Source organism: Portunus trituberculatus, chromosome 30 (genome assembly GCF_017591435.1).
Source record: "Portunus trituberculatus isolate SZX2019 chromosome 30, ASM1759143v1, whole genome shotgun sequence".
Classification (NCBI taxonomy): Eukaryota; Metazoa; Arthropoda; class Malacostraca; order Decapoda; family Portunidae; genus Portunus; species Portunus trituberculatus.
Window position 1 is genome coordinate 1367910 of NC_059284.1, and position 12901 is coordinate 1380810.

The window sequence follows — 12901 nt, forward strand, 5'->3', positions numbered from 1 at the left end:
AGGAGTGATGATGGAAGAAAACAATCAACCAGTAAGCCATATTTATTGAGACGTGGAACAGTTTAAATGAAGAAGTAGTGTCTGCAACGAGTGTGCATACTTTTAAAGTAAGATTGGATAAGTGTAGATATGGAGACGGGGCCACACGAGCATAAAGCCCAGGCCCTGTAAAACTACAACTAGGTAAATACACACACACACACACACACACACACACACACACACACACACACACACACACACACACACACACACACACACACACACACACACACACACACACACACACACACACACTAGAGAATGCTAGACATGAGACTGAGGAAATGGTATATTCAGGAAGGGGAAGGAAAGCATTAAGAGTTATGTATATAAACATAGATGGGTTTATATCAGGAAGTTTGGAAGTGAGAGATTATATATTGGAAAAAGGACCAGATGTGGTATGTATGACAGAAACAAAATTAAATGAAGATGTCCAAGTGAAATTTAAAGAGCAAGGATACAGTGTTTGGACGAGAGACAGAAAGGGAAAAGCAGGAGGAGGAGTATTGATCATGACTCGGGAGAATATATATGTGGAAGAGATACAGTCAGAGGTTTTAAGTATAACAATAAGGACCAATGGGAGGGAAAAAAGGAGTACAAGCAACCCCTGCTTAACGAAGGTTCACACAACGAAATTTTGCTACAACGAAGGTTTCATTTTACTACCATCTGCTCGTTTAACGAACACCAAACTCGCTTTAATGAAGTTTTATCCAGGTAATTTTTTCCAAGTTTGAAAGCACCGTCGTATCACACAAGCCAACAAGCTTTTGAATACACCAGCGCCTATCGTGAACAACACACGCACCACTCACTCCCCCTGTTCAAAACAATAACAGCGTCAGCACCAGCTTGTCTTCCCTTCCTTAACTTACCACCAAAATGCCCCGCAATGTCGCCTAACGTTGCTAGGAAGACCAGGAAGTCTCTTACTCTTGAAGTGAAGCTGGATATTATTCTCAGACACGAGAGGCGAGAAAACTAATAGCATTGCTCGCCACCATCTTGATTCCATCTACTGTCTCTACTATTTTCAAGTCAGCAGACTATTAAGAAGGCTGGTGAGAATGTATCTTCCTTGCAAGCTAAAAGAACCACCTGAACTTGTGACTCTACAATGGATAAAATGGAAAGCCTTGCAGAAATGTGGTACATAAGTTTTGTATGTGATACAATGATGCACCCTTTGTTTACATTCCACAGGTTGCCAGTTAGTGTCATTCCCGTTTCACTCCCCCTCCCTTCATAAATATAAGATCATCAACATTATAAAGTTACGTACATACATACATTAGTGTACATTATAATGACTTAAATCAAACTGCGTAAATGTTTAACTTCATAATTTTTACTTTCATTAAACCTTTCACTGTACTATGATGCACTCTCGTTTTGTTTACTCTCAATGGAAGTGTAAGTCAGGGGTTAAACTTGTTATAATCAGTTCGCTTAACGAAGTTTCGCTTAACAAAGTTTTTTTTTTTAGGAACGTAACCCCTTCATTAAGCGGGGATTGCCTGTATCATAGTTGCATATGTATCACCGAAGACTAATACATGGAGGCTTGATGTACATAAGGAAATGCAAAAGGAAGTAAATACTAAATTGCATAGATAACATGCTAAGGAAGGATAGAAGAGTGTTGCTCGTGGGAAATCTAAACTGCAAACACATCAATTGGGAAGAAATGGATGCAAGCAGTTGCGCTGGACATTTGGGGGGATAATGTGCTACAACTGGCAATGGTAAACACATTGGACCAATGGGTGAAAGATTATACAAGATATAAAGGGGAAGATGATCCATCAATGCTGGATTTGGTATTTACTAAAAAACCGGAGTCATGTCCAAACATCAAATATCATACTCCAATAGGAAAAAGTGACCATGTGGTCCTAGAAATCGAATTAGAGGATCGGCAAATTTTGGAATATAATGAGGGACACAAACACAAGAGATGGAACCACACTAAATCAAATTTTGGGGGATTAAAAAATTATTTTGGTAGTATTGATTGGAAAGAAATTATGCATGGAAAGACAATTTAAGGAAAGTATGATATATTTCTAGACAAGTATAATGAGGGGGTAAAGAGATATGTTCCTGAATATAGAGTAAAAGAGAGCAAACACACCTGGTATAATGCTATATGTGCAAAAGCTAAAAAGTGCAAGGATGCAGCATGGAAAAAATGAAGAAGGCAACGTAATAAAATAAATAGGAAGCAGTATAAAGAGGCATGAAATGAATACATTAGGCTAAGAAGGGAGGAGGAGAGAAACTTTGAAAAGGATGTAATGAAAAGATGTGAAAAAGAACCAAAGCTTTTTTATGAGTATATAAATGGTAAAATGACAAACAGAGAGACCATTACTAAGTTGATTAAGGGGAATACGATATATGAAACATCAGAAGAAATGAATGAACTTATGAATGAGAGCTTTAAATCAATATTTAATGAAGAGGGAGAGTTTATAAAGCCAATCAACCCAGCGGCACAGGAAGGATTAAGAGACATCGTGGTAAGAAAACAGAAAATTAGAGAATTGCTAGAAAAGGTGGATGTGAGGAAGGCAATGGGACCAGATGGAGTGTCAGGATGGACACTAAGGGAATGTAGTGAGCAACTGGCAGAACCAATTTGGGATGTAATTAACAACTCTTTAAGGGAAGGGAAGGTACCAAAGGAATGAAAAAGCCAATATAGTTCCATTATACAAAGGAAGAAAAATTATTGAGCCCCTAAATTATAGACCAGTGTCACTAACTAGTGTGGTGGGTAAGATCTGTGAAATTGGAATATCTGGAGAGAAATGAAATCATTAATAACTCCCAATTTGGTTTTAGAAAAGGAAGATCATGTATAACAAACTTACTAAGCTTTTATACAAGAGTAATAGATGAAGTACAAGGAAGAGATGGATGGGTAGATGCAGTGTATCTAGATATTAAAAAGGCTTTTGACAGAGTAGCACACAGAAGACTCCTATGGAAAATAGAACACATGGGCAGTATTAAGGGAAATATCTTGGGAAATGAGGACAGTGATAAGAGATACAACATCAAGTTGGAGCACTGTAGCCAGTGGCGTACCACAGGGTTCGGTGTTGGCACTAATAATGTTCCAAATATATGTCAACGATATACAAGAGGGTCTGAGCAGCTACATAAATTTGTTTGCAGATGATTCCAAGTTTTGAGAGTTATCAAAAACCCAAATGATTGTATGGAATTACAGAAAGATATTGATAAGATCTGGAGATAGAGCCAGAAGTAGAAATTAGAATTTAATACTAAGAAATGTCACGTAATGGAAATGGGCAAAAGTAATAGAAGACCTACATGGAAATATAAAATGGGAGAAGAGATCATAATGAAAAGAAGAGAAGAGAAAGACCTGGGAGTGATTATACAAGACACCCTGACTCCAGAAAGACATATAAATGGATTATTTGCTTCAACATACAAGACACTAACGAACATCAGGGTAGCATTCAATTACATGAATAAAAGTATGATGAAAAAGATATTAACCATTATGATAAGACCTAGACTAGAATATGCAGCAGTGGTATGATCACCATATAGACAGAAAGATATCAAGAAACTAGAAAGGATACAAAGGGCTGCTACAAAGATGGTCCCTGAAATAAAAGATCTTCCCTATGAAGAAAGACTGAAGGAGATGGAGCTACTAACTTTGAAGGATAGACGGGAAAGAGGAGACCTAATGACGATGTATAAGTTAGTAAACCGTATGGAGAAGATAGATAGACAAAACCTGGTAACACTGACAGAGCAGGGAGACAGACAAACAAGAGGACATTCCAAGAATATCATGAAAAGTCAGTGTTATAGGAATATCAAGAAGTTCAGTTTTCCACATAGGACAGTAGACATCTGGAATGGATTAAGTGAAGAGATTGTAGCTAACAGCAGAAAGTGTGCACAAATTTAAGAAGTTAGACAAATGTAGATATGGAGACAGGTCACTATGTGTCCTGTTCAAACTCTGTAACATACAACTAGGTAAATACAACTGGGTAAATACACATGCTTAGAAAATACAGGGAGGGATCCATAAGGTCATTAAGTTAAACTGAGATCCCAAGTAGGGGTTGAAGAAATACTGGCGAGGACAGGAAAACTGGCTGCAGATACAAAATGTAACACCATGTGGATAAAGAGGGATATGAACCTGAAAGAAAGAGAAAAGAGAGAGAACTAAGAAAGGAAGCTAAAGAAAAAAAATCAGAGGACAGAGAATGAGAGGAAGAAATTTTACTGGAGAGTACTAGACATGAGGCTGAGGAAATAGTATGTCCAGGAAGGGAAGGAAGACATTAACAGTCATGTATACAAACATAGATGGGTTTATATCAGGAATGTTGGAAGTGAGAGACTATATATTGGAAAAAGGACCAGATGATGTATGTGTAACAGAAACAAAGTTAAATGAAGACATTCAAGTAAATAAAAAAAAACAAAAAACAGGGATATAATGTTTGGAGGAGAGACAGAAGAGGAAAAGCAGGAAAAGTGTTGATAATAGCTAGGGAGGATATATACATGGAAGAAGTACAGTATGGAGGTGGACTGGCTGAGGTTTTAAGTACAGTATAACAATTAGGACCAGTGGGAGGAAAGGAGGAAAATCATAGTAACATATGTGCCACCAAAGACTAATACATTGAAGCTTGAGGTATACAAGGAAATGCAAAATGAAGTGTTGAAGTGCTTTGACAGTATGCTAAGAACCGACAGAAAAACTGCTCTTCTTGGTTTGCTAACTGCATGCCTCCCCTCCTCTTGCAGCCTCACTGCACAAGGCTTTCTTCTTCCTCTCACCTCTATTCTTTCCAACTCTCTAATGCAAGAGTTAACCTGTACTCTCAGTCATTCTGGACATCCCTGCCTGCTTCTGTATTTCCATATTCCTATGACTTGACTTCTTTTAAGAGGGAGGTTTCAAGACATTTGTCCCAGAATTTGGCTAACTCTATTAACCTTTTAAGGAACTGGCAATCAAGTGATTTTTTTTTTTTTTTCCAGCTTCCCATCTTTCATAAAAAAAAGGAGAGAAAAAAAAACTACTTGTGGGGGCTGAACTGAAAACACGTTAATTGGAAGGAAATGGAATTAAATAGTTCTGCTGGATGTTGGGGGAAGAAGTGTTACAACTGGCAATGGTAAACACAATGCACCAATGGGTGAAGGAATACACAAGGTATAGAGGGGAAGAAGAACCATTTGTGTTAAAGCTGATATTCATGAAAAGAAAACAAAGCTTTGTCCAATCATCAAACAACATAGCCCAATGGGAAAAGTGATGACATAGTCCTAGAAGTTGAATTGAAGGATCAGGAAATTTTGAGTTGAAATGGGGAACACAAGCAAGAAATACTGAATCATGCCAAGACAAATTTTAAAGGTTTAAGTAAGTACTTTTGTAGTATAAATTGGAAAGAAACTATGCAAGGCAAGATAGTTCAAGTGAAGTATGAAATATTTCTAGACAAGTAAAATAATATAACAGTATGTGCATGAAAGCTAAGAAGAGAAAGGATGCTGCCTTGAAGAAATAAAGGAAGCAGAGAAATGAAGACAATAGGAAGCATTATAATGAGGCACAAAACAATTATATTAGAATAAGGAGGGAGGAGGAGAGAAAGTTTGAAAGGAATGTCATAGAAAGATGTGGAGAGGAACCCAAACTATTCTACAAGTACATGATTAGAAAAATGACAAACCAAGAGGCCATCACGGAGTTAATTAAGAGAAACAGGGTATATGAAACAAGGGAAGAATGAGTGAACTGATGAACCAAGAGTCCATCACCAAGTTAATTAAGAGAATGAGAGCTTTAGATCAGTATATTTGATGCAGACGGAGATTTCAAAGAACCAAATGACAAAGTGATGCAGGAAGGGTTATGAAGCATTAAGGTGCATAAACAGGAAATCAGCAAATTACTAGAAAAGGTGGATGTAAGAAAAGCATGGGGCCAGATGGAGTGTCAGGATGGACACTGAGAGAATGTAGAGAACAACTGGTAGACCCAATTTGGGATTTGATCAACAGATCATTAATGGAACAGAAACTACCAAGGGAATGGAAAACAGTAAATATAGTCCCAATGTATAAAGGAGGGAAAAGAACCGAGCTCTTGAATTTATAGATCTGTGTCACTGACTAGTGTTGTGGGAAAGCTCTATGAAATTACAATTAAAAGAAAATTGCTAGATTATCTGGAGGAAAATGTAATCATAAACAACTCCCAATTTTGATTTAGAAAAGGAAGATCATGTATAACAAATCTAATAAGTTTCTGTACACAGGTTACGGATGAGGTACAAGGGAGAGATAGATAGGTAGACACAGTGTATTTAAATATTATAAAAGCTTTTGACAGAGTACCACATAGAAGACTCCTATGTAAAATAGAAAATATAGGAGAAGTGCAGTAAGTCCTCATTATACGGTAGTTCTTTATCCGGTAAATTCACAGTTACGGTATTTGGAAATTACTACCCTTGATTTGATATACAGTAAGAAAAATTCACAGATACGGTATCCGCTCATGTCATCCGAGAGGGCCCAGTGCGGGGGAGCAGGGGTGATGACGTCATCCACACCACACCTCCCCGCCACTCACAGTACTGACTTTAACTTGACCACCCTTGGAGCCTGTTATCTCTTCCCCTCCCCCCTTTTTTTTTAACTGCATTACATATTACTTACATGCATTACTAATTAGATGAATAAATGGAATATTGAAGGGTCTATTGTAAGCACAAATATATTCATAATAATTATGGCAAACATTTAAAGCCTACTACCAGAGGCAAACCATGCAGGAACTGATAAAGGTCACAGATGGGCCTGGCAAGCCAACTATCAGAGAATGTTGGAAGTCGTATAACATCAAGCACGCCTTAGATAACATCAAGTCATCTTGGGATGAAGCAAAGACGTCTACCATGAACTTGGCGTGGAATAAAGTATGGCCAGAATGCGTGCATGACTTCCCAGACTTCACTGAAGAAGACATTGGGGCAATCAGAAATGACAGTAAATCTGTGCATAGGGCTGGCTTCGATGAATTTGATGATGATGATGTTCTAGATCTTTTGGAAAGCCATGCTGAACCTCTCTCAAATGATGAACTTATAGAGCTAGACAAGGTATCACAGGAGGCAGAAAAAGAAGGAGACGAGGAAGAAGAACCTGTGCGTGGCCTGGGCATCAAAACTTAGGGAATGTCTCGGTGGTATCGAAAGAGTTCTGGAAACCCTGAAGGAACATGACCCAAATCCTGCCAGGAGTAGCAAAGTGGCTCATGACGTAGAGAAAAATGTCAAGATTTATCAAGAAATCTATGATGAAAAAACAAAAAAACAAACTCCTCCATCCACTCGTTCTTCAAGCCTGTCAGATATGTCGTCCCTGTCACACCTGCCGACCCTGCTACAGCTGGCCCTTCCACATCCACTGCCGACGGTTCTACAGCTTGCCCTTCCTCCATATCCTCTCTCTTCAAACCAGTGAAACATGCCGACCCTGATACAGCTGGCCTTTCCACATATGCTTCCGACAGTGCAGACGACGTCTTATCCTCGTCTGCCCACTCAGCGGAAGATGAGTAAGGGCTGAAATCCCTACTGTCCCTTAGCCTCGGGAGGGACATCATCTGATAGAATACATGGCGAGTTAAAGGTAAATGAAAAAATTTTCTGTTTATTCCTTTTGCGCAGTACTTTACTTTTTTTTTTTTTTTTTTTTTTTACGACTATTTTCATATATTTTAATTTCTGTAGGAGTGACTTTTGACGTGCTGGAATGCATTTCCCATTATTACTTGTTATAATGGGTTCAGTATACGGTAATTTCAATTTGCGCTAAGGTTTTCAGGAACGCATATGTACCGTATAGTGAGGATTTACTGTACAGGGGAGTATCTTTAGCTGGATGAACAACTACCTAACAGAAAGAGAAATGAGGACAGTAATAAGAGACACCCCATCAAGTTGGGGCAGAGTAACTAGTGGTGTACCACAGGGGTCAGTGCTTGCACTGATAATGTTTCAAATATATATTAACAACGTATAGGAGAACCTGAGTAGCTATATAAATTTGTTTGCCAATAATGCAAAACTCTTGAGAGTAGTAAGGAACAGTGAGGATTGTATGGAATTGCAAAGAGATATTCATAAGATCTAGGAATGGAGCCGAAAGTGTAAATTAGAATTTAATGACAAAAAAAAATGCCATGTGATGGAAGTGGGTAAAAGTAATAGAAGACCTACATAGCAGTACAAAGTGGGAGAAGAGGTTATAATGAAAAAGAAGGAAGAGAAGGACTTGGAATTGATTATACAAGACACCCTGACTCCAGAGTGACACATAAATGGGTTATTTGCTTCAACATACAAGATGCTATCAAATTTGAGGGTGACATTCAACTACATGGACAAGAGTATGATGAAAAGATCATAACCATGATGATAAGACCTAGACTTGAATATGCAAAAGGACATCAGGAAACTAGAAAGAATCTTAAAGGATAGCCACAAAGATGTTACCATAAATAAAGGACCTTCCCTATGAAAATAGACTAAAGCAAATGGAACTACTAACCTTGAAGGATAGACAGGAGAGAGATCTAATAACAATGTACAAGATAGTGAATAGTATGGAAAAGACAGATAGACAAGATCTGGTATTACTGATTGAAGATGGAGATAGATGGACAAGAGGATACTCTAAGATCAGAAAAGGTCAGTGTCTGAGAAACATAAAAAAAATTAAGTTTTCTACATAGGATGGTGGATATCTGGAGTGGTTTTGAGTGATGAGATTGTAACAGCACAACAGAAACAGACAACAAAAAACAAACATATCGTATCATTGCGAGACAGCTGTGGGTGGCATCTGGGCCTTGAACCCTTGCTTCCCTTCCATCACACATGTTATCTCCTCCTCTGAGATCCCTCGCCTCACTGCCATGCTTCTCCACCCTCTCTTTATATCATAAGACTGCTATGATCTTTTTAAACACTTTTTTCTCACTACTTTCACCATCACAACTATACATCTCATAACTCTCACAATAACATTATTACAAAAGATTATTTAGAGACAAAGGTATAAAGCTGGATCAGACGAGTAGTAAATACTTCACTGTATCATTGTCTCATTTCAACACACTAATAACGACTCAGAGAGTGTTCAGTTTAATAGTAAAACAGCAGATTGCTGTGACACTGCTGATGGCTCCTTCCAAACCCTCACTTATGAGTGAATAATATTTTCTAGAAAAGTGGGGATCTGATGCATTATCATCCTATCATGCTCCAGGAAGTCACCATTGTATATACAATCATGTGTGAAAATTTCATGTCAATCAGATGAACACAAACAGCAAAACAAAGATGAAATTATGAAAAATCTTTAGGAGCAAATATCTTGAAAAGTGATTCTTTACACTTCAAAAGTTTTCACAAAATCAGTTTAAACTCTGATTAACTTTTGTTTGGTATCATTTTAAACTACAATTGCAATTTTTTATTTGAATTACATTTTTTATAATGTCAATAGAAAACTAGATACAGAAAAATGGAAAAAAAAAACTTGGAATAAAAAACGAGCTGGCAGTTCAACTTTGACTTTAGTTCCTAAGGCGGTCAGAGTCCGACTAATTGCAAAATCCGTGTTATCGGAGTCCGAGTTATCGAGGTTCAGCAGTAAGTAAATACACACACACACACACACACACACACACACACACACACACACACACACACACACACACACACACACACACAAAGGAGAGTTTTAAAGAAAAATTGGATAAGTGTAGATATGGAGACGGGACCACACGAGCATAAAGCCAAGGCCCTGTAAAACTACAACTAGGTAAATACAACTAGGTAAATACACAAAGGAGAGAGAGAGAGAGAGAGAGAGAGAGAGAGAGAGAGAGAGAGAAAAACTGCACAAAAAGAGAGGTAAAAAAAAAACTGCAACTGAGTGATGAAGTTGATGTTTGCCTTTGCACATCTAGAGTCAGCTGCAGCAGGAACAGCTGCGAGCACAGCTGCTGGAGGCAGGGGAGCAGGAGAGCAGTGGTCGTATCCTGAGTCTCCAGCATGAGGTCCGGAATGCTCTTCAAGCCAACCAGCAGCTCCAGGTAAGTGATGTAGCCTTACCACACCTGTCAAGGATGCATTTCTTTTTTTCTTGTTCTTTTTCTTCGCTTGTTTTCACCTCAGCATGGCATCAGCCATTCTTCTTGGTCTCTTTTCTTTGAATATATCTTTACATGTGTTATTTTCTTGTGATTAATTTGTGTTTCAGCCAGCATGTGTTTACTTTATTTCTTCTTTAACATCCCACATCACTTTGCACTGGTCTGGTGCTGCTGTGACAGGCTATGTTTAAAATTACATAGTTGTGAAACATTGTTGGCTATGATCATTTATGTTTTCTTTTCATATTGATAGTTAACATTTTATTCCTGTATGATATTACAAAATGGATTCTGTAGCATGTAATATTTTTGTCTAGATTAGGAAAAGTGGAAGGGTATTGTGGTAAATATTCCTTCGTCCTGGAGCTTGGCCATGCATTGGTTGCAGTGGCCATCACTACTTTACTTATTCCATGGCAAACAAAGCACACTTGCACGTTCACTAACTCACCTTTGATATAGGACAAGTACAACCAGCTGCGCACCGCTTACCGAGCCAAGAGAGCTGAGAAGGCCAGCCACCGGGAGCTGTCACGGCAGTACACAGCACAGGTGAAGGAGCTTGGTAAGACTACTGCTGCTCTGGAGGAAAACTTTAAGGTATGTATGAGGTGCAGGAAGCCTTGGTGTATGAGTTATCGGATTAGGTACGATTAGTCTAACGACCATTGTTTCAATGCGATTTGGTCTGAATTCCCTCATCCAAAAATATAATTGGTCTAAAGAGAAGATTGGTCTAATATCACTTGGTTCAATGTGAATTGGTCTATTACAAATAGGTAGATACAACACCCAAGACTCAATCACACACTTTAATTTCACTGTTTCATGAATGTCCTGGAATAATTTGCTTTAGAGGCAATGGTTTAATATTTTTTAAACTGCTTAACATTGTTTCACTCACCATAGCACAAAGTGTTATTTGAAGTTTGAGTTTGCAACAGCATTAGTCTATCCACCTAAGCCCTTCAACATGGAAATTGTCATTTCCGAAAGAGGAAAAGAAAAGCTTTCATTAAATGGCTATTTGTTCACACTATGCACAAGAGAGTTCAAAAGACAAGCGACAAAGAAACATTTTACTGTAGATGTGAAAGTAGACCATATAAAGGAACTCATTATGAAGATAATAGCCATTTTCTAAGACAAGAAAGTGAGCATACTTGTGGATCTGCTGAAGCAAGTTGAGTTGATGTGAAATTTCGTAATACAATCAAAGAGCAACTGAAACCAGAGATAAGCCTTGCCAAATAATTCAAAACCTATGCAGTTCAGTGTGTTCTTCTATCATACCTTATATTGGGAATAAAGGAGCACTCAAGAAACTCATAAGCAGAGTGCATAAAGAGAGACCAGTAGGATGAAATAATTTGGATGATCTGTCTATTACAAGTGAGTACCAAAACACACTAACTAGTTATCAATTTTTATCAAAAGAAACCAATATTGGTGATGACAAGATAGTGTTATTTAGCACCTGTTTTAATTTGAGGAAACTTGAAAATGCTCCCTTTTGGATAACGAATGGAACATTCAAGACCGTTCCTACAGTTTTCAAGCAACTGTACTCAATTCATGCTCCCTTTTGATCACAATAGAGGAGTTGCGTGTTGCCATGGGTGTATAGGCTAATGTCATGAAAAAACACATAATGCTACGTCCAATTATTTCATGATGTTCTTGATTATGCTGCAGAAAACAAAATCTACCTAGAATTGGCTCATAATTTAGAATTTTAGGTCTCGTTTTTATTTTTTATTCATTTATTTTTATTTTGGTATATTTTAATAAGACTGTCATACTACTATGTTTGTAATTTAATGTAAGAAGTTTTTGTCGTTAGTGTTTTGAAATATTTGTTATACATTTCAATGAAATAAAAGCATTCCAATTTTATACCAATAGGCATATTTGACTAATAGATATATTAGACAAATAAGTTGTCTTTAGACCAATTGGTCTATTAGACCAGTTGGCATTTAACCAGTTGTCATTAGACAAATAGACGTTGGATCAGTCGACTTTGACCAGAGTCATCAACACACCTTATGACCTTACCTTGGGCTGTGTTTATGATTCATGAATGAGTGGGGCATCTTATTTGAAAAATATTAATGAACTGAAATATTTCAGTTGAAGATGAACTGCATCTTTCTAGGTTTGAGGTAAAATTTTCATTGTTTTATTCCTAGATAAGGAAGTCACAGCAAAAGAAAAATAGACTTACTTGCAAAGGAAAATGTGTAAATCAAGGTGCACATGTACTTGATAACTGAGTAACACATTTTTTTGTATGAGGAAAAATATAAAAGAAAAATGTGTGTGAAATGTACTCAGTATCATCATGGTAGGAGCTGGCTTGGCTTTTCTCACTATTGTTCTCTGGGTGTGGCGCAGGCAATGCTGTGCGGCCTCGGGGAAAGCATTGAGGTGACTGTGGAGCTGCTTGCCTCCCATGTGTTTCTGACCCCCTGCCTGATACACCCTGGCCCAGCCCTCCACCAGGACCCGGAGGCGTGGTTTGGGGCACAGCAGGGGCGCCTCAGGTGTGTGCTCTTCTATTATTGGCATGATTTTTTTTAGATAACTTTTAAGGTATTGATT

The 12901-nt window shown here is 37.9% G+C and overlaps 1 protein-coding gene across 4 annotated transcripts in view; it reads left to right on the forward strand.

Moving 5' to 3' along the window:
• Nucleotides 1-12901, forward strand: part of LOC123510722 (GRIP and coiled-coil domain-containing protein 2-like) — a 36525-nt gene that overhangs the window by 18220 nt on the left and 5404 nt on the right. For all 4 annotated transcript variants that reach the window (XM_045266056.1, XM_045266058.1, XM_045266057.1 and 1 more), the window contains 3 exons: nucleotides 10112-10237; nucleotides 10760-10897; nucleotides 12695-12843. In XM_045266056.1, coding sequence (XP_045121991.1) covers nucleotides 10112-10237; nucleotides 10760-10897; nucleotides 12695-12843 — 413 coding nt within the window. The remainder of the gene's footprint in view (nucleotides 1-10111; nucleotides 10238-10759; nucleotides 10898-12694; nucleotides 12844-12901) is intronic.